At 38.1% G+C, this 22,706-nt stretch overlaps 1 protein-coding gene across 1 annotated transcript in view; it reads right to left on the bottom strand.

The window, feature by feature from the left end:
• Positions 1–22,706, bottom strand: part of PHKB (phosphorylase kinase regulatory subunit beta) — a 217,961-nt gene that overhangs the window by 53,501 nt on the left and 141,754 nt on the right. The window contains exons 15-16 of the mRNA XM_065898359.1: positions 3,724–3,779; positions 3,117–3,210 (exon numbers count right to left, since the gene is read on the bottom strand). Of these exons, the coding sequence (XP_065754431.1) occupies positions 3,117–3,210; positions 3,724–3,779 (150 nt within the window). The remainder of the gene's footprint in view (positions 1–3,116; positions 3,211–3,723; positions 3,780–22,706) is intronic.

Below are 22,706 nucleotides of genomic sequence, written 5' to 3'. Positions count from 1 at the left end.
TGTAAACTGTTCTCCTATTTTTTTTAGTGAGTTTATATCTAAATCATTAAAAATATTTAAATCTTTAATCTGTCTGGAATTTATCTTTGTATCTGATGAGAGGTAGAAATCTAACCTAATGGAAAATCAAACCAACTGTCTCTACACAATCTACTGATTATCATTTGAACTGATTTCAAATATCAACCTCAACGTATACAAAATTAATGTCATCACCAGAGCTCTCTGTTCATTCTGCCATGGTGCACACATGTATGTCAGAGTTAGCTGTCTCCTTCTCCTTCTGCATTGAATGTTCCTAGAAAATAGCACCCCCTGAGTTGGCACTGTGTCTGGCATACAGCTGGTGCTCAGGAAATACTCGAGGGATGAATGAGGGAGCAAGTGAATGTCCTCCTGAGCCACATGTGCTGTGCATATTAATTCTGGAACAGCAGTGGTTTTAGACAAAGTCCACTGGCTATAAAAAGTACTCTGTAAGCATTATATAGCATTGTATAGCTACACTGAAACTACAGTGCACAGCACTAGATGGAGACCACTTTCCCTTACATTAATATTTACGTCTAAACTACTTTAGATTTCTTCTTTTAGGCAAATGATTATAATTAATCAACCATGCACAAGTTAAAATGTACTGATCTAGGCAGATTTAAAGGAAATCTTTAAATACTACTCTATTACAGTAAAAGCGTTTTCCTTAACTTTCTGAACCATGGTGGAGAAGGTCTATGACAATTAAGTAATCAGATGCAGAATGCTCACTGAATTCTAGGGTACAGATAATACCGTCCCTACATTGTACACATTCATACCATTTAATGCTCTGAAACACATAGCAGGGACCAAACCACCTGGAAGTACAGAAATACTTCATTCTACATCTGCAGTGTATGCAGATCTCCCATGAGGCAAATCAAACCACAGTTACCACATTATGAAACATTAACCACACACAGTGAAAGCCTTACCCTCAGCTGTCTGCCCTCACACCCTCTTCAGTGGGCTGAAGGAGGGTGCAACTTCTCAGAAGAGAATAAGCAGCCACTGGCATAAGGATATGTGTATTAACTAAGATTTGAGGGAACATTTTCACTTTTAAAAGGTAGACTATAAGAAACAATGTAGTCGGCAGTATATCTTAGAGGGTGAATCCCAAAATGCAGCTAACTTGAAACACAGAGGCTGTAGCCACAGAGAATTTTCCATTCTGACACGTGCACAGAGAAGCTGGGCTCCTGGTCACAAATCTGTCCTTTTAGCCACAACACACACCCAAATTGTAAATCATGCGTTAATGCCATCTTTAAAACAACAAAGTATAAAATAAGTCAGGGCCTGTTATAAGTCTTCAGTTTGTAACAGAATGCTTCCTACCACCTCTGTGACTCCTCAGCACCTTGTACTAACATCTATCATAGCACCGATCAAAGTGGATTGTCATTAACTATTTTTTCTGTCATCCCAACAGACCCAGAGGTCACTGACTGAGAACAGGGACAGAGTCATTTTATCTGTGTGCTCCACACAGTACTCTGCACAGAACAGGTGTTACGATGAATGAATGAATAAAATGCCACATTCAAGTTATTTGGAGCCATGTTGGTCTCTTAAATCTTGATTGCATGTTGTCTGGTAGAGTACAGATGCTACCAGAAAGAGGTACTAATATACATTAGGCCTGAAGATACAGATTCAGGTTAATTTGTTTTGAGAGCATGTTTATCAAAGAATAATAACCTTTGTTACCATTCTCTGGAGCTTTCAGTGAGAGGCCATAAAAGTGTATCAGCAAATACAGCCTGCACCTGAATGATAAGTGCACAGTGTTACAACCTTAGATTTTCTGCCCTTCCATACAGCCTCCTCTCCTTGCCTTGTGGATCCTTACTTCCCTCCTGGCCTCATTTAGCCTCTTCTACAATGAAACCTAGCTTTCCATCGTTTACTTCATAGTGTGATTTTAAAGTGTTACCTACTCCAGGGTTCCTTGCATTTTTAGCCATGTCTCTTTAATCGAGGGGGAGAAAAGAGCTCTAATTTGTTAAGGACTTTTGAAGAGCTGGTGCTCTGGGTGACCTAACACCCAGGTTCTGGATTTGTTGCCAATGCATGAAGTCCAGTCTGATTAGCAACAACTCTGGGGCCTTGCATTTTCCCTGCAATGTGCACCTCACTTCTCTGAGCTTTTATTCTTTGTTGTAACATCAAGGTTTTAATCAAAAACATTTTTATCAGCTTAACTGACTCAATCTTGATCACTTGAGAGAGACTATTCTAAACATTTCCACCAAACACTGCGGACTTTGTTCCTGTACTGTTTTTTTTTTTGGCCAGGCGGCATATGGGATCTTAGTCCCCAAGACCAGGGATCAAACCTGCGCCCCCTGCATTGGAAGTGCAAAGTCCCAACCACTGGACCACCAGGGAAGTCCCATTCTTGTACTGTTTTTAATGATTACCAATAAAAACAGTGGTTTAAAAATAATTAGTGGAGATCAACAATTTCCCATCCCTAATGAGCAGTAATATTCCTAAACTCAGGCATATGCTGCAGGGCAGTGCATACAAAAGGCCTCAAAAGTCATCTTTTAATCCAATCTAATAGGTATGTAACTGCATCAAATATAAATTCAGATGTCACTTTATAATTATTTTGAGACCCAGCAAACCAAAGAGGGTAGGAATTACTTCAGACTCCAAATAGTAAGGCAAGAGAAAAAGGGAAGTAGTTACTACCAACAATATTTAGGTGAGAAGATTTCTTTAATAGTTAATAAAAGGGAAAATAAATCAAATGTAAAGGTTAATTTTATACACCACTACTAAAATTAAGGCTGATTTGTTATTTAAGTGGTCAGTCCAGGTTTGTAATAGACTTTAGCAAGGAGCAGAAATCAACAAGACCTATGAATATAACGCACACACACAATGCAGTTGTGTTTCAGTAACAGTGTCTGATAAAGTGGGTCTCTCAGCTTAATCAGAAAGACTTTGGATCAATGACCCTATCTCAGAATTGGATTTTTAAATATGCTTCTTGACTATAAACTAAGTCTAATCATCATGCTCTAGTACCTACATAAAGGAGACAGTAAAGAAGCAGAATCACTTACTTTCACGAGCTCCTGCTGGGCCCAGATCTGAATGGGTTCTACCTGTTGAGGAGTCTGAGTCTGAATACCATATGTGTTGAGGAAAACTTGAAGGCTAAAAAACACAGGGAAAAAAAGAGACATTTTCAGTAATGCATTTATATGGACAATGGCGAAGGAGGAGGAGAAAAGGGGAAAGATTATGCTAGTCTGGAGCACACTATTCATTTGTTAATGTCAGCAATATGTCATCTGCACTGGAATCCAGAGCCCTCTTGGGTTCTTCACAAAGCATCAGCTGTGAGCTTTGGGGGCTGCCAGAGAGGTAAGCACTAACTTGGGGGATCCCCATAATCTGTTTGCATTAATTTCTCAAAACTACACAGCAGGCAACACTGGCACTGGTCACAGACTTTAATTAATATTAACACCAACTAAAACAAAATTATTTTTAAACATGAAAAGAATGTTATTCTGGCACTTAAAGTGACATTAGTGACATCCTTGAAACCCTGTGAAGGGGTCTATGAAGTTAATTTCTACCACCACACTCAATATTATAAGCCTAAAGCAATCAATCCCCTTCCCTCCCCCTCCAAAGAACACGCCACCCATCTGGATTTCATACCGTTGGCTTTCTGCTATGAGCGCTACATAAACAACCAAATCATTTTCCAGTGGGCCCTGTAATACAGAATAAGGGAGGGGGGAAACATTTTAAAAGATCTGGTCATCATCAACTATAATGAGAATCAAGGACAATATTAACCATCTCTGAGCAGTTCATTAAGATGATGGACACCAGCTGGCTCTAAGCAGTTGCCTCTCTTTCCTTGCTCTCCACTGCCTACTAATCAATTTGATGGTGTAGACAGAGTAATGGAACACCAAGGAATGGAAAGCCATAAATCTCACCACTACTGGAGGGGCTAGTCTGTCAGGGCTATTTTGAACGATGCGGAAGAGTAGTTTGGGGACCGAGAGTCATTTTCCGTCATTTAACTATGAAGGGAAGAGTGGGAACTAAAAATAAAAACCTAACTTACGTATTCTCTAAAAAAATGACTGTGAGTTAAAACCGTTCATTTGACATCTTCACCACATAAAGCTATTCCCTTTCTTGTTAGCCAATTTTCCTTTGGCACCTGATACATCAAAACAGCTTTATTCTAATATATAGCTTCTACGGTAGAGAATGAACTACCCAGTTGACTATATAATTACCACCGTGTTAGTTAAATACAAGCTGTTGGGCTTAATAGTTCTAATCAAACATAGTGTTGGACATTTGCTACTTTTTGTGTGTGTGGAAAAGATTCACTATAGCATATATTATGCATAGCTAAAATGAATCCAATTTTGAGCTTGTATATAACTAACACAGAACATTAAGAAGCACCAATAAATTACAGTATTAGGAAGCTCTGAAAATTGTGATCAAATATAATTTCTTCATAGTAATGAATCCAACATTCCCAATAGTATGCTGTAAAACATTTGATTTACTATCAGTCAGTTCCTCTCTATGGTATTCAATATGCCAGTAGAATTTATGTATGATAGAAGGCAAGAAATACCAGAATACATATATCAGCAGTAAGTAACATACAAAGGATGGTTCCCAGACTTATCGTGAAAATGCCATTTCAGGCAGTCTTCAATGTGATTTAAATGAATATATGAGGAAAAATATGATGGAACAACCTCACAGAAATAAATAGACATTAAAAATGCTATAAATTCTATTTTTATTTGATAAAGACTTTAAAAGTTGATGTTACTCAAAAGGATGAGAAAAAGTAATTATTCAGAGTCTCGTCAAGATTTCTAACAAATGAAAACATTAAGCTTCATTTTTCGTGGATGGAATCTCCCATTCATCAAAAGAAGTAACCTTAGAGTGGGCCATTATCTATAATCTTCAGGGCAATTAGAGTTTTTAAATAAAAAGCAAGTGAATACATATATTAGAATGCAGATGTTATTCCACTAACAATAAATAAGGCAGCTTACAGATCCTAATTGGTAAACTGGTTTCTTCTTTTTGAATCACAGGCCTGTTTAAGACAATGTTGTTTCTATTTGTATGACTGAGCACTCAGATCTAAAATGCCCATTACACATGTTGAATCATAGTGAGCATCTGATTAGGAGACTATTTGATGGTTGAAGAACTCTTTCATTTGAAAAGTCAGCATTTAGGAAAGTTCCAGTTCACAAACCATCTACCATAATGAGCTCAGGCCTTTAACACCAGCCCAAGCGGGACGCTTCACCCCATTTCCACCCACAGAAAGAATTGTGCGTGGCCGGTCCCACCCCAACAATTTTCTTCCTTTTACTGACAAAGTTGGAACTATCTTTTCTCTATTTTCATAATTTTCTTCAAACCTCCAAAATTACTGTCTAAACCAATGAAGTCTCTCTGAAAACTGCCTAATAATAAGTAATAACTTCTATTTCTGAATGGTATTTTCCTTAATAATATTATAATATTTTCTGCTTTTAGGTTCACAAAGTACACACACACACACACACACACACACACACACACATACTCAAGCCCAGTGTGGTACCAGTGCTCTCCATTTTATAAGCATGTATGCACTTATTCATTTGACCAATAGTTAAGACATACAAGAATCCACACTAGACTCTGATATTACAAGATGAATACAACCCAGTGCCCATCCTTGAGTTTAGTCTATTGCAATAGATAGATAAGTTTTCAAACGTGTTTATTATCACAGAAAAGTATCCCACTGATATTTTCCTTTGCCAGTATAGATCTACCTGGTTTAAAAAAAAATGGCTGAAAGACATTACATTATATGGATGTGCCATAATTTATTCAAGCCATGTTTATTTTGATAACATTTAGGTGGTTTCCAATATTTCGGAGAATCCTGAGGATTCAGGGAGAACAAAGTGCCAAGTACAGTATTTGAAACATAGTAACAATAAAGGGCACGAATATTTCCTGCAGCCGTACTTACAGTTTTCACACCTATCCTAGGGCAGCTGCTTTCTCTTCCTTGTTGAGATTTGCTGTAACATCTATGTTGCCCTAGAATGGCTTCCACCATTCTAAGACATTAGGGCCATCCACTACCCCATTTTTATGACTAGTTCTTCACCAAATAATTCCAAACATCCTTTCAAAGAAATCCTCAGATGACTTACCACCTTCCCAGTTTTCCCTCCCTTTATTTCTCAAACATAGACTACCACTATTTCCTTACTTTCCTTGTCTCTGTTAGCTCTGTACTCTGCCATCTATCCTGCTTTGCCTTTGAGATGGAAATCCTTACCCTTTAAGTCCTTGTTCTTCTATTCATTCCACTTCTTTCTCTCTCTCTTACCAAACTCATTCACTCTGGTATCTTTCATTATCACTTCTAAGCAGATGATTCCATATCTATATTTCTAGTCTTGAACTTTCTCTTGAGTTCTATCTAGTTCCCACATTTTTAACTGCTTTCTGGATATTTTCTTTTGGCTATTTTCAAAGTTAATAGGTCTAAAACTCAACTCCCTTATCAACCCTACCTCTACCTCAGATAGACTCACTCTAGCTCAGAACCTCTGAACCACCTTTGACTCCTCTCTTTTACCCTCAATATCCAATTTGTCACCAAAATCCTGTTAATCCTTCCTTCATAAAATACCTTGCTTGAATCTTCTTCTCATTTCATTTCTATAGCAACATTCAGGATTGAAAAGTAACAACAATAGCAACAATCACTTTACAGAACATCGTACATTCTGTGTGTGAGGAGGCACTGATCTAAGTGCTTTAACAAACCATCATCCCCATTTTACAGGTAACAAAAATGAGGCACAGAAAGTTTAAGTAACTAATCCAAGGTCATAAAGCTAGTAAATAGCAGAGCTAGAATTCAGATTCAGGCAGTCTGACTGCAGAGTCTGTGCTCATAATCACTCACTTACTCTGCCTCTCAAAGAGTGGAAAGAGGGCAAGTTTTAGAAGTGAAATACCCACAGGGGAGTTCCATTCTTGTCACTTCCTCTCCCATGATCCTGGTTATCTAATAGGAGCCTTAAACTTATCATGGACAAAACTGAACTACTGATTTCCATCCTTAAATTCACTCACCCTTAAAGTATGTCTTATCTCTCTTTTTTAAATTTTATTTTTTTCTTTCTTTTTTTTTTTTTTGCGGTACGCGGGCCTCTCACTGTTGTGGCCTCTCCTGTTGCGGAGCACAGGCTCCGGACGCGCAGGCCCAGCAGCCATTGGCTCACGGGCCCAGCCGCTCCGCGGCATGTGGGATCTTCCCGGACTGGGGCACAAACCCCTGTCCCCTGCATCAGCAGGCGGACTCTCAACCACTGCGCCACCAGGGAAGCCCTAAATTTTATTTTTTAATTGAAGTATAGTTGATTTACAATATTGTGTTAGCTTCAGGTGTGCCACAAAGTGATTCAGTTATACATATATATATATTTTTATTATTTTCCATTATAGGTCTTTACAAGATATTGAATATAGTTCCCTGTGCTGTACAGTAAATCTTTTTGCTTATCTATTTTATGTATAGTAGTTTGTATCTGTTAATCCCATACTCCTAATTTATCGCTCCACTCTCTTCCCCCTTTGGTAACCGTTAAGTTTGTTTTCTGTCTGTGAGTCTGCTTCTGTTTTGTATATAGAGTCATTTGTATAATTTTTTAGATTCCACATATAAATGATATCATATAATATTTCTCTTTCTCTGTCTGACGTACGTCACTTAGTATGATATTCTCTAGGTCTATCCATGTTGCTGCAAATTGCAATATTACAATGTTTTTGTGGCTGAGTAATATTCCATTGTATATAGGTACCACATCTTCTTTATCAATTCATCTGTCGATGGACATTTAGGTTGCATCCATGTCTTGGCTACTGTAAATAGTGCTGCAGTGAACACTGGGGCACATGCATCTTTTCGAATTAGAATTCTTGTCTTTTCCAAAATACATACCCAGGAGTGAGATTGGCTGGATCATATGGTAACTCTATTTTTAGTCTTTTAAGGAACCTCCATAGTGTTCTCCATAGTGGCTGTATCAGTTTACATTCCCACCAAGAGCGTAGGAGGATTCCCTTTTCTTCCCACCCTCTCCAGCATTTATTATTTGTAGACTTTTTGATGATGGTTATTCTCTAATAAATAGCAAAGTTGGGCATATTTTCATGTGCCTGTTGGCCACCTGTATATCTTCTTTGGAGAAATGTCTATTCAGCCTTTTGCCCATGTTTTGGTTGGGCTATTTGTATTTTTTTTTATTGAGTTGTATCAGCTGTTTGTATATTTTGGAAATTAACCCCTTGTCGGTTGCATTGTTTGCAAATATTTTCTCGCATTCCATAGGTTGTCTTTTTGTTTTGTTTGTGCTTTCCTTTGCTGTGCAAAAGCTTTCAAGTTTGATTAGGTCCCATTTGTTTATTTTTGCTTTTATTTCTTTTGTTTTGTGAGACTGATTTAAGAAAATATTGCTACAATTTATGGCAGAGAATGTTTTGCTTATGTTCTCTTCTAGGAGTTTTATGGTGTAATGTTTTATATTTACGTCTTTAAAACATTTTGACTTTATTTTTTGTATTTGGTGTGAGGGAGTGTTCTAATTTCATTGATTTACATGAGGCTGTCCAGCTTTCCCAACACCACTATTTCTTATCTCTTTAAGATGCCATACTGTGCACTCATTTGATCTGGCCAAAAATGTATAAGTTATCCTTGATTCCTCTTTCTCCTTCAAACCTCATAACCAGTAACAGCAAAACAAACAAAAAAGACAACACTTATTGAACACTGTGTAGCCATATTATTTACTGATCAAAACACCCCTATTAGGTAGGTTACTACAATTATGCTCATTTACTAAGGAGAAAACTGAAGTGCAGAGTGGTTAAAAAACTTATCTAAACATCATATAGCTAGTAGGGATCCAAATATGGGCAATCTCATCTGTCTCTTAAACATTACAGTGTACTGTATGACTCTCTAATGCACGGCTAACTCACCAATAAGTCCTACTGGCTCTACCTCCAAAGCACATCTCAAACACACCACTTTTCTCCAACTCCACTGCTACTACCACTCTACTCAAAGTCACCATGATCTTTCACTTGGTCAACTAACTGTTCTACCTACCTCAGTCTTACCCCACCATTCACACAGTCTATCCTGCAAACAGCAACAAGGATGGTTTTTTAAAAAAGTGTAAATCAGACCATGTCACCTCCCCCACAACATGCATACACACAAACACCCTGTTTAAAACTCTCCACTGTCTTCCTATTGCCCACAGAATAAGAACCAAACTGTTTACCACAGCCCACAAGTCCCTACATAATCAAGCTCCAGCCTACTTCTTTCTCATTCTCTCTCCTCTCCTTCACCATGTTTTAGCCAGACTGGGTTCTCTCCACTGAAAATGACAACTGTGTTCCTATCTCAGGGCCTCTGTACTTACTGCACTCTTGCTTGGAATGTTTTCCCTTCAGATTGTTGCATGAGGCCCTCTTGTTATACAGGTCTCAACCATCATCACTTCCTTAGAAAGGCCTTCATTTTCTACTGTGGCCAGCCCCCCTCTATTACTTTACCTTATTTTGTCTACTTCACAGTACTTGTCATCTCCAGAAATTATTTGGTATTATTTACTTATATATTCACTGTTATTCATCCCCACCAGAAAACAATTCCCAGAGGACAAGCACTTGATCTATCTTGTCTATTGCCTAGAAGAATGCCTGGCACACGGTACGTGCTTACTGTCTGATGAATGATTGCCTAGGCAAGTTTCTCTATGTTCTTCTGTGTTTATCTATAAAATGAGAATAATGCTATTTAGGAGGCCTAACACATAGGCAGAGGATCAAACAAAAGAGGGCCTATAAAAATATTTACAAACTTTAATCTGCTAAACAAATGATATTTATATTATTCTTTGTTGTGTGACTATATTAATTAACCTCTCTAAGCCTCAGTTTCTTCATGGGTAAATTGGGATAATAAAAGTGTCTATAGGGTTATGAGGATAATACATAACATATATAAGCATTTAACAGTGTCTGGCATATACTCTTTTTTTTCAATGTAATATACATGCTTTTTTAAATTGAAGTATAGTTGATGTATAATATTATATAAATTATAGGTGTACAATATAGTGTTTCACAATTTTTAATGGTTATACTCCATTTAGAGTAATGATAAAATATTTGGCAAATACTCTTAAGTGTTTAAAAAACATTAGCCCTTTTATCAATCCAGTAACATGACTACAATCCTGGATCACTGTTACAGGCTTTCTGGACTTTCTGCTTCACACTTGCCTTTGCCCATATTCTGTACTTTATGGTTAGGGAAATTTTCTTGTATCAGTGATTTTCACAAAGGAGGTGGTGAAAGAATATTTGTTGAATGAATGAAGAAATGGGAGGAAGGGTGGGTAGGTGAGTAACAGGCATATTTCTGTCATGTTTAGGACATCACTTTTATACTCCAAAACCAGTATTTCCCAAATAAAGCCCCAACTTCCTGAGGACCTTTACAACTTCACTTCCACCTGCAGTTCCCTGTCTTAGAACACTCCACTAAAAAAATAAAAAGCAGTTCATCATGTCCATCTCAAGTTTCTGTCCTCTGTCCTACACTTGGACTCTTCTTTCTGTTTCTTTCTGCTTATCCAGTTCCTGGCCCACTCTTTCAACCTAGTCTCCTCCATAAAGTCCCCCAAACATCAGGATGCCAAGATGTCTCTGTCTCTATCAGCAAGAGCAGGTGCTGTCTGCATGAGTCACTTGCCATCTCTCTGCCAGGGCTTTTTTCATGTTTATGAGTGGTCTGTATAATTACAGAGTGCACCCTTGACGGACGCCTCATGCTCTTTTCTCACTTAGCACGTACACAGCACATTATACCAAAAGAAGGCAGTTGGCACTCATTCGGTGGTCTGGAAGAAAAATATTTTTTTAAAGTATTGTTACATTTTTATTAGCAATATACAAATCTTCCCTTGAGCATAAAGGACAAATATTTGCAAATATGAACAAGATATTTTTAACAAAGGGAAAGAATCATAACTAAAAGTATACATATTTTTATAAGCTATTAAGGATTGTACAAGTCATTTAAACTACATGATTCAGGACCAACAACGTGTAGTTGAAAATATTCTGATTTAAAACTTTCATTTCGGGGGCTTCGCTGGTGGCGCAGTGGTTAAGAATCCGCCTGCCAATGCAGGGAACACGGGTTCGAGCCCTGGTCTGGGAAGATCCCACATGCCGCGGAGCAACTAAGCCCGTGCTCCACAACTACTGAGCCCGCATGCCTAGAGCCCGTGCTCCGCAACAAGAGAAGCCACCGCAATGAGAAGCCCCTGCTCGCCGCAATGAGAGAAAGCCCACGCGCAGCAACGAAGACCCAATGCAGCCAAAAATAAATTTAAAAAAAGAACAGAACAAAAAACCACTATCATTTCTATAAATGAATAAAGTCATATTGGGTTTTTTAACAGTTTTTTAAATTGAGATAGAAAACCACATAACATGGGCTTCCCTGGTGGCGCAGTTGTTGGGAGTCCACCTGCCGATGCAGGGGACGTGGGTTCGTGCCCCAGTGTGGGAGGATCCCACATGCCGCAGAGCGGCTGGGCCCATGAGCCATGGCCGCTGAGCCTGCGTGTCCGGAGCCTGTGCTCCACAGTGGGAGAGGCCACAACAGTGAGAGGCCCGCGTACCACGAAAAAAAAACCAAAAAAAAACCCCACATAACATAAAATTTACTATCTTAATCTTTTTTTTTTTTTATCTTAATCATTTTTAAGTGAACGGTGGAAGAGAAACTTTTATAGTGTAACTTGCTGGTGAGCTGGGCACTACCTGTATTAATAGTGCAACCCATCTTGCTCAAAATTTAAAACTATGGTAATTAAAACACTGCATGTACATCTGTCTAGATTCTAGTTTTCAAATTATCCAAATCAGGTCAAAGTAACAAGGCTAGGAGATTTTCAGCTGGGAGCTATAAATAAAACAATATAATACAACTTTCAAAGTGTATACAGAGAAATTTAAATGTGAATGTACCCTAATGGTTTTCCTTCCCCTTGTTCTTTTTTTCAATTTAATTTTAATAGACAATTAATTCATAGCGTTCAAGAATTTTTAAATTATGAAAAAGTTTTCAGTGAAGTTTCTCTCCTACCTGTGGCCCATGCATCCACCCCACCACCTACCAACCAGGCAATTACTATGATTACTTATGCCCCTTTCCAGAGTTTCCTTTTGCCTATAAAAGCAAACAAGAAGCTATAATCTTACTTTCTCGTATTTTAGACAAAAGGTAGCATACTATCAGCACTTCTTCCCACTTAATCATATATCATATATTAGTACACAGAACATGCCCTCATATTTTGTTTTAACTGCATAGTATACCCTTATTTTGTATATGTACCATACTTATTAATGTCATCTTTTCACATCTTTTATCATTTAAGGCTAGTCAACCTTTTGCAACTGAAATCTCTGAACATGGTTATAGTTAAATCGTGGAACCATTAAACATCAGGTTTTAATTTTGCTTATAAGAGTAGAACAACCACTCAACCGAAAACACTCAGAGGCATTACTACCACTGGCTTATGTGGGGGCACTAGAAGATTGTTATCAGAAAAGATCAGTAAGATGGGATTTTGGGAGGGGGCAGTGTTTTGGGAGGGGGCAGAGGAAGCATGTGGGTCTTTTCTAGGAGAATGGCACACAGAAAGATGTATAGATTCTGTTCATTTATAACTTATTCATGGAAATAACATGACAGCCTAGTAATAAGATTTATATTATTATTTTATTGATTACGTTGGTTTTGTCATCCAATTTAGAATGTCAAGGAATTAATATATCTCAAGAGTCTGCCAGGGCTTCCCTGGTGGCGCAGTGGTTGAGAGTCTGCCTGCTGATACAGGGGACACAGGTTCGTGCCCCGGTCCGGGAAAATCCCACATGCCGCAGAGTGGCTGGGTCCGTGAGCCATGGGCGCTGAGGCTGCGCGTCCGGAGCCTGTGCTCCGCAATGTGAGAGGCCACAACAGTGAGAGGCCCACGTACCGCAAAAAAAAAAAGTCTGCCATATGTACTGTCACAAAAACTCCCATTTTTAAAGATCAGGAAACTGAAGTGAAGAGTGGTGAAACAATTTGTCAAAGGTCGGTGGTAGAACTTAAACCTGACTGCAGATATGTCTAAGTCTAAAGTCAGTATGGTGCCTGTCATGGCATATACTGCATGAATTATGTGCTGCTTGCTGTTGTGGTTTGTACTAGTTCAGGTTCTCCAGAGAAACAGAGCCAACAGGGTGCGTGTGTGCGTGCGTGCTTGTGTGTGTCCACGCACGCATGCGCACACATATTTGTTTGTGAATGTATAAAGAGAAGAAAGAGATTTACTATAAAGAACTGACTCAGGCAATTACGAAGTCTGGCAAGTCCCACAATCTGCCGGGTGAGTAGGCAAGCTGGAGACCCAGGAGAGCTGACAGTGTAGTTCTAGTCCAAAGGCCAGGAGGCTCAAGACCTAGTTCTAGTCCAAAGGTAGGAAAAAAGCCAATATCCCAGTTTGAAGGCCATCAGGCAGGGAGAATCCTCTCTTACCTGGGGGAGGGTCAGCCTCTTTGTTCTACTCAGGCCTCCTGGGATGAGGCCCACCCACATTAGGGAGGGCAACCTGACCTGCTCACTCTACTGATCTGAATGTTAATCTCATCCAGAAACATCTTAACCCTCATCCAGAATAATGTTTGACCACATATTTGGGCACTCCATGTCCCAGCCAGGTTGACACATAAAATTAACCAACACACAGTTGGTTACAGTCACAGGGAGCAGAGTGGTGAGCAAAAACCTTTGTGTTCTACCAACAGTCACTCTTCATTCACTTGACATCAGGTCTGAAGAAAACTCAACTCCAAGTGGTGTCTACAAAACACCTATTTTCTTATCTCCTTTTTGATAGAATATATTTCTTAAATTCTTGGCAATTAAATTTAAAAATTACCTCTTCTATTAAATAATGAATACAGTATGTAAAACTCATAATTCTTATTTTTGCAACATTGTATTAAGCTCTGGTCTAAGTAGCTTTATTTTTAATATGCCCTATGCTGCATAAAATAATCTACTGTGGCTGGCTTGAATAGGTCTTTTACTGAAAGAAGGACACAGGAGGAGGAAGAAAAGGAAAGAATAAAAGAAGCCAACAAATAAACGGGTCACACCCCACCCAAGGCTGGTCTTGCCTCAAGGGCAGTGCATTGAAACATTCTCTGCCTCTGCTTCTGGGGCCTTAGGGAAACTCATTTATGCTCATTAGCCTTCATCAGTAGGTCCTGCCAACATCCAGCATTTTTTCATTACACTCTGTTTTCAGCAAAACCTCATTAGCTGAAGAAACCAGGCAGATGCTTTATACATCTCAATTCCAACTGGAGACACCATATCCACAGTATTTTTCCTGCAAGAGCCAAGTAACAGGCTACAGCAGTTTGAACACAGGCACATCCTAATTGGAACACACTGGCATCTTATTCTGACATTTCCAACCAAGCCAAAGCAGCTACTTGGAGAAAATGAATAGGGATGCAGAGGAAAGTGGTAAGTGGAAATACCAACAACAGCATGGTTAAAAAGCTAAACTTAGCTTAAGAGTAGAGAAGGCCAGGGAGAAAATGGCCCTTTAGGATCCCTGTATTTATACATTGCATTAGTGACTATACAAACTTTCTATTTAAGAGGAAAACAAATGAATTTTAAAAAGTATTCCCAGACCTCAGACACAGTTTCAAATGCCTGAATGAATAAATCGGGCAATGGTTTTTGAGAGCAGTCCTTTCAATGACTGCAATTATCTTGGAAGAGAATACTTACTAATCATCCTTTTGTCACAACAAATTTATTTGTTAAACTGTTTTTACTCCTGTCTAAGCACATGCTGTAACTGAATGTTTCTATATTTTTATCTTAAAGAAATGACTGTGCTAAAGGTCTTGTTTATTTTGAAACGATGCTAAAATGACTATATGGGCCCAGGTGGAGAAACCCTGACTCATGGTGTTCACACAGATTTAATCATAACCAGCAGGAAGAACAAATGATGAGAAACTTATAAAAACACAACAGAGTGGTCAACATAGAGAAAGACTGGTAAAATGAGGGTGAGATAGGGGAGGTAGAGGCAGAAGAAGGGGAGTATAGGTTCCAAAAATCTAGCCATTTCCCTCTCAGGGTTTCCATGTCATTTCAAAGGACCTCAGGTATTGGGTTACCACCAATGAAAGGTCTCCAGTGGTAGACAAATGGAAACCAGCTATTTAGAATCAAGGGGGAAAAGGAAGCAAGTTATAGCAAGACAACTTGTTTTTGGTTTTTCTCCTTTGGATGCCTGCACGGACTAGATCATTTCTCTGGTGTTTGAGTTGAAATGCCAGATGTAGAAGGGGCCATTTTTATCATCTGGGAGTAGGTAATAAAAAAAGGTGTGAGGGAGTCCATGAGAGGACTCCACTTCAGCCAGAGCAGCACAACTTTTTTTTTTTTTTTTTTTTTTTTTTTTGTGGTACGCGGGCCTCTCACTGTTGTGGCCTCTCCCGTCGCGGAGCACAGGCTCCGGACGCGCAGGCTCAGCGGCCATGGCTCACGGGCCCAGCCGCTCTGCGGCATGTGGGATCTTCCTGGACGGGGACACGAACCCGCGTCCCCTGCATCGGCAGGCGGACTCTCAACCACTGAGCCACCAGGGAAGTCCCAGCACAACTTTTAAACTATTTTTTATGCTGAAATTCTGCCTAAGATTTTGTCTGAAAAATGTGTTTCCTTGATAAAAATCAGTAATCCACTTGATGGATGAGGAGACTGAGGTACAGGCAAGGGAAATGGTCCAGGTCCTGAGCAAGTTAGTGGCAGACCCAGAAATAGAATCCAGGTCTCTGTACTAACTTGGTCTAGTGTTCTCTCTACCAAATCAGACTGCCTCATCTTACTAGCTTAACACTAAACTTTTCAGTACACTAGAGAATTGCCAAGTGCATGACTCCATGTATGAGTGGAAATGAATAGACAGGCCACATGTACAATTATTACAATGTGAAAGCCACCTAAGAGAGGCTTTGAAGGGAGAAAAGTATAAAAACCTGTACTACTTTCTCTTTCAGCACTAGATGCTCTTCTCAAGAACAAAAAGACTGGGCTAATTAAACAGTGCAAGGGAGAACCTGTGGTAAGATTTATAGCTGCTGGGTTAGAGACCGAACAGTTACAGAGGAACCCAGCAAGCTCTAGAATCCAACGAGCTTTTAACTATATAGAGCCATGTTCACTGGTTGAGGTCAAACTGTTTCTAGTGTAGATTCTCACCGGGGACCTGACTGTGGGGGACACACGCTACCATCGCTCTTAGCAGAGTAAATCTAAATGTCTTCCATATTGATGAGATCACAATGCAACAAATCTGTGTACTAGAAATGCTCAGGGTTTGTTCACCTGTTCATTCATCCAAACATCATGGTAGGAACCAGGGATGGCAGAAAGATAGATGAAATGTTATTCCTATTCTTCAGGAACTCACCATAGAACGGAAAGACAAACTATATATGGAGTTCAGTAGGATAGTAAATACAATGCTATTAACCGGTGGGTGCTTTGAGGGCAAGGGAGGGAGCATCTAATTTAGTCTCAGAGAATTGAGAAGGACTTTATAGAAAAAGGTATATGAGCTGTAAGAATGAAAAGGATAAACGTAAAGGATGATATAATAGAGTAACTGGAGATAGGGCTACTTTAGATTAATGGTCAGAAAATAATTCTCCTGGGGGGTGTCATTAAATCTGAGACTGAATTCAATATCAAGAAGGAACAAGATCTGGTAACAAACACTCAGGCAGAAGGAATAGCAAAGGCCCTGAGAAGAAAAGGCTTGAAGGGTTTGAGGAACTAAGAGGAGACCAGTGTATGTAGAGTATAACAAGCAAGCAAAAGAATAAGAAGTGAGGGTGGTGTTATGGCTCAAAAGGGCCTTCTAAGGAAACAAGGCATTTGGCTTTCATCTAAGTGGAACGAAAAGCTACTTTTTAAAAGGGTTTCAAACAAGGAAAGACTCAATGTAATTTACATTTTTAGAACAATAGTAATAAATACATATATAGTACCTACTATAGGCCAGGTTCTGCCCAAGCATTTTATATATATTAACTTGTAATGGCTGCTATATAAACATGATTGGCAGAAGGCAGAGTGGACACAAGGAGATTCATTGAGCGCTGCAGTTGAGAGATGACAGTGGTTGGAATGAAGAAGGAGCAAGTGAAAAGATCTCAGGAGTATTTAGGAAATAGAATTGACATGACTGGATTGGGAAGGGGAGAAGTAGTGACATAGGTATGGAGGAATCAAAGATTACTTCTATGCTTTTACAAAGTTTAAAGGAGAAGGGAGTATTCAATGGTGCTGAATATCTTTGAGGACAAACAGACTAAAATCTGAAAAAAGATCAATGGATTTATCAATTAGGAGGTCAGGAGTAACCTTTTGCATGTATTTTGGTAGGCTGGTGGTATAAGCAGTCAGACTGCATAGGGTAAAGAGTGACTGGAAGCTAAAGAAATGGAGATGGTGCAAGTATTTTTCTAAGATGTTTGAAAGGGAAGGAAAGAAGGGAACGTGACAGAGGGGCACACTTGAGGAATTTTTTTCTTTCTTTTTTTAAGGTCAGGGACAATTAAACATCTCTATAGACTGAGGAGAAGAAGTATGTAGAGGGAAAGAGGTTGACATATAGAAGAAAGAATAGATATCAAAATAGAACAGGATAAAGGTGGAGGGAAAAGAGTTGGGTGAGTTAATGCCTGGGATTCAAAAGAAAAGATCCATTCATTATTAGAGGTATCTCAGCATGTACTAGAATACATTAGTCTAGTTTTTTCTTATTCAAGTATAGCTGATTTACAATATTATATTAGTTTCAGGTTTATAACACAGTGATTCAAAATTTTAATAGATTATACTGCATTTAAAGTTATTATAAAATATTGGCTATATTCCCTGTGCTGTACAATATATCCTTATTGCCTATTTATTTTATACATAGTAGTTTGTACCTCTTAATCCCCTAACCTCCATTAGCCTAGTTTTGTTTTTTTGTGTTTTTTTGCTGTACGCGGGCCTCTCACTGTTGTGGCCTCTCCCGTTGCGGAGCACAGGCTCCGGACGCGCGGGCCCAGTGGCCATGGCTCACGGGCCCAGCCGCTCCGTGGCATGTGGGATCTTCCTGGACAGGGGCACGAACCCGTGTCCCCTGCATCAGCAGGCGGACTCTCAACCACTGCGCCACCAGGGAAGCCCCATTAGCCTAGTTTTAACCTTTATTTTTACAGACACTTCTGAGAACTTAAAACTCTATCTCCCACTTTCAACAATTTTGACCCAGTGCAAGGAAGGGCTCATGCTCTGCTACATACTATTATTTATTCTTCACTGCCACCTTTAACTTGTATTCTTGGGCTAACTTTATTAGTTTCTTCAGTCTCTGATTAATGATAGAAGAGTCATAATCGGTGTTCAGTTATCTGACCATGCCACAGTGTCCCTTTTGCTCTCCAAACCGCACACTCCCACAACAGAAGACGTTTTAAATAAGACTGAGGAAATAATAAGGTGCTCACAAAAATAATTAAGGATAAAATATGAATATTTTCTCATGAAAATTCATAAATTTATGAAATTATATAAAATTGCATGCATTACATGAATATGGCCTTCTCCTAAGCCACTGAAAGTGATTTTCAAAAGATATATTTCTTAGGCATTATATTCTGACATTTCTAATTTAACATTCTTAAGAAGTATGGGATACAACAGGATAATGTAATCTGAGAAAATGCAACAGACAGTTAAGTTTTATCTATGCCAAATCAAAACTATCAATACAGGGCTAATTTTTAAAGTGCAACTATTGATATCTTCCAAATTAAAAAAAAAACACTTGTCCAAATTAAAACAGTGGCTTGCATGTGTATAGGGACAGTCTTAATCAAAGACATACAAAGAGATAAGAGAAATTTAACGGGTCAAATACTCAAAATTTAATTTTTTCTAAATTGAATATAATCTAAAAAATATATTCAAATGGCTTCTTACTTAATGAGGCTAATCCTTCCTTTACATCCTTTCCAATTCTTCAAAATTCAACTTAACTTATCTTCTGCAAAACAGCCCAACTATAATGTTTAATCAATAGACATTATAAAAGTTAATACAAGTATTTTAATATATAATGATTAATAAGGTCAAACTCTCTGAGTACTAAAAAAAATAAATGAAAAACTTTCCATTGTAGGAGAAAACAAAGGAATGACAGAAACTAAATAGAGGTTTCACATTCCTACTGGTAAATGACTGATAAATGATTATTTGTTGGCCTAGCTATAGAAGCACTATGCTAGTTGCTGTGTGGAAGCTGCAATAATGAAAGATATGCTGCTTAAGACTATCTACCTTAGTCATAATTAAGGGACAATGAGGACACAGGAAAATGACATTAATATTATAAGCCCCACTGGCAGTGATTCTTCACTTAAGCAAACTTTAGTCAGGCTCCTGAACCTCCTTGTAGGCTCATCTGTGTGTTTCCTTGTAAAATTCAGTTTTAGCAAGAATCCTGCTTAGTCAGTTTAACCAGAACCCTCACCATCAATATCTATTTGTTCAGCCTCTGTATCTGTTCAGATTCCTCATCCTCTACCATCCCCCAAGTGATATCTGATCACCCTGGCCTGTCTTAATCAAAGAATCCTGTTGGTTGGTTTAGCCAGAATCCCCCTTACCTGTGATATTTTCTCTTAGTAATTTTTCATCCACTGACCACCACCCTGCTCCTTGGCTATAAATTCCCTCTTGCCCGTGCTATATTTGGAGTTGAGTCCAATGTCTCTTCCCCATTGTAAAATCCCACTGCAGTGGTCCGTATACCTATTGCGATAGTCCTGAATAGTCTGCCTTATCATTTTTAATAAGTGTCACCGAATAGTATTTTCTCTAATACCATGTAGTAAATGTGCATTTTCACCATGGTGTATATGGCTCACCAGGCCACACTTCAGGACACCTGGGTTCCAGCACTGGATATATACCTGTGTGACCTTGGACATGTCACTTCTCTTTGAATCTCAGTTTCCTGCTCTATAAAATGAGGGAATTGAACAAGATGCTCTTGATAATCTTAATAGTCTCTTAATATACTTTTAATATTCTACCATGTATGTGAGGTACAGTTAATAAACATAATGGCATGGCAAATAATTTTGAACTTTATTGGTGAAACAAGAAGAAATCAACTCCTCTCTACAGAGCTATGGGTAGTTTTATGGTTTATATAGACACATTTGATTAAAAAATAAAACATTCCCAAATCTAGGCTAAGGTCTATAATAATACATTTGGATCAAGTGTGTCTTAGTGAAGGAAAGTTTCTAGAAAGTGATTTTCATTTTTATGTAAGTGTGAAAAATCATTTTATCTTATCTCTTGCCTTATTTTCTTTGGCTAATGAACACTATAGAATATAAAATATTTCATTTAGGGACAGATACGTAAGTAGAGACCTTTTAACGAAAAGCTATTTAGCCACAACAGCAGTCTTAAAAACACTATAAATGCAGTATACATTAAATCTTAATCGGCTCTTATTAGGATAAACTTCTAGAATAGAAATTATTACATTAAAGGGTATTACATTATATGATACAGGAAACTCGATATAGCCATATATTACATTATATGATACAGGAAACTTGACATAGCCAAATAAAGAAACATCATATAGACATTTAAAACAACATTTTATAGAAATAATATGAAAAATAACTATGATAGTATAAATAAGTGTTAGCGAGTGCAAAACTGAATATCCAGTAAGACTATGCATAATAAGAAAGCCTATGCATAGTAATAGCCAAAATGTTGAAAATCTAATGTTTTTCTCCAGACTGTTTAGGATTTTTCTCATTCTCATTAATGAGAAAGTAATATTATTTATAAAATAAGTTATGTGGAATAAAATAAAAATAGCAATAATATTTATTTAGGTCTTATAATGTCAGACATTTTGTTAAGAGCTTTACATATATTACCACTTAATTACATACAACCACCATGAGTTATGAAGTATTACCCCTACTTAATAGATGAAGAAAGTGAGGCGTAGAGAGATTAATTAAACTGTCCAAGGTCACTGAGTTAGTAAGTAGAAGAAATGGGTTTTATATAAGCTAGGCCTGTATGATGCAAAGCCACTATACTATATCACCTTCTTAAAAATAAAAATTACATATATATCTCATATTCTTTAATCTTCAGGAAAATAATTTGTACAAAATTTTATGCAACTGTATTTTCAGAAAACAAAGTATGAAACCCCCTTTTCTTCATTAATTTGAAAAATGAGAGACCAACAAGTGTATATGTTTTTAGCTCAGATCTGTATAAATATGTACATGATTTAGTAAATACGTACTGACTTTCATCCTAAATTTAGAAACTTTGCAGCTTGGAAAATAAGCTTTTATGACTAAAAAGCATTCCTTTCATATTGACCTTTTCTCCAAAGACTGTCAAAGTAGATCAATCCATTTTAATTGGCATATTAAATGTGCTAGTCTACTTCTCAGATTCAAAGCTTGGGTATCACTGAAAATGATAAATTCTCTCAAGGGTGCTTCAACACACATGATCTGCTCTATCATGATGATTATGCCATAAACGTAAAATATTGCTTCAAGTAACTGAGCAAAAATACTCATATTTTATTAGTACAATGGCAAAAACACCTGGAACTCTCTAAGGACCTTGTGAGAGAACACCGCTCCTCACTGTCAGGGAGTAGGGTTCCCAAAGCCCAGTCCTCTGGTTGACAGTGCCTCATAATATGGATTATTAAATAAGAGAGGGTTAGAATAGAAATAAAGGATAGGTTTCTCTTCAAAGATCAATAGACCTTTAAAAACTTTTCGTAGATTCAAGGATAAGAAAAAAAGGGAAATAAGGAAGTCCCAGGTAAATTCATAAATTTATTTATATTTATGAATAAACAGGATTCTGTTCTCAGAGTAAAATGCCAGGAATATAAGTGGGCTCAGTGTGTTGAATCAGAACAGGGGCACAAATTGAGACTTGCAGTAGATTCATTAAAACAATACTAGATCATAATATTCCTTGTACATCGTTAATTTGGACAATAAACCTTGTTTTCTTGCTTGGGTCTATTTTTCCTCTTTTACATTTCAGCCATGAATATAAGAAGTCTTCATCTTATAGATGAAATATTTCATTATATCTCATGCCTATTATTGGAATTTTAATTTTAGCAAGTTCAGTTGGTTAATTAGCATGACATGTCTCTGGTGGCGCAGTGGTTAGGAATCCGCCTGCCAATGCAGGGGACACGGGTTCGATCCCTGGTCTGGGAAGATCCCACATGCCGCGGAGCAACTAAGCCCGTGAGCTACAACTACTGAGCCTGCGCTCTAGAGCCCACGAGCCACAGCTACTG

Source organism: Phocoena phocoena, chromosome 20 (genome assembly GCF_963924675.1).
Source record: "Phocoena phocoena chromosome 20, mPhoPho1.1, whole genome shotgun sequence".
NCBI lineage: Eukaryota > Metazoa > Chordata > Mammalia > Artiodactyla > Phocoenidae > Phocoena > Phocoena phocoena.
The sequence above is the reverse complement of the archived record's forward strand: the minus strand, read 5'-3'. Positions and strand labels throughout refer to the sequence as shown.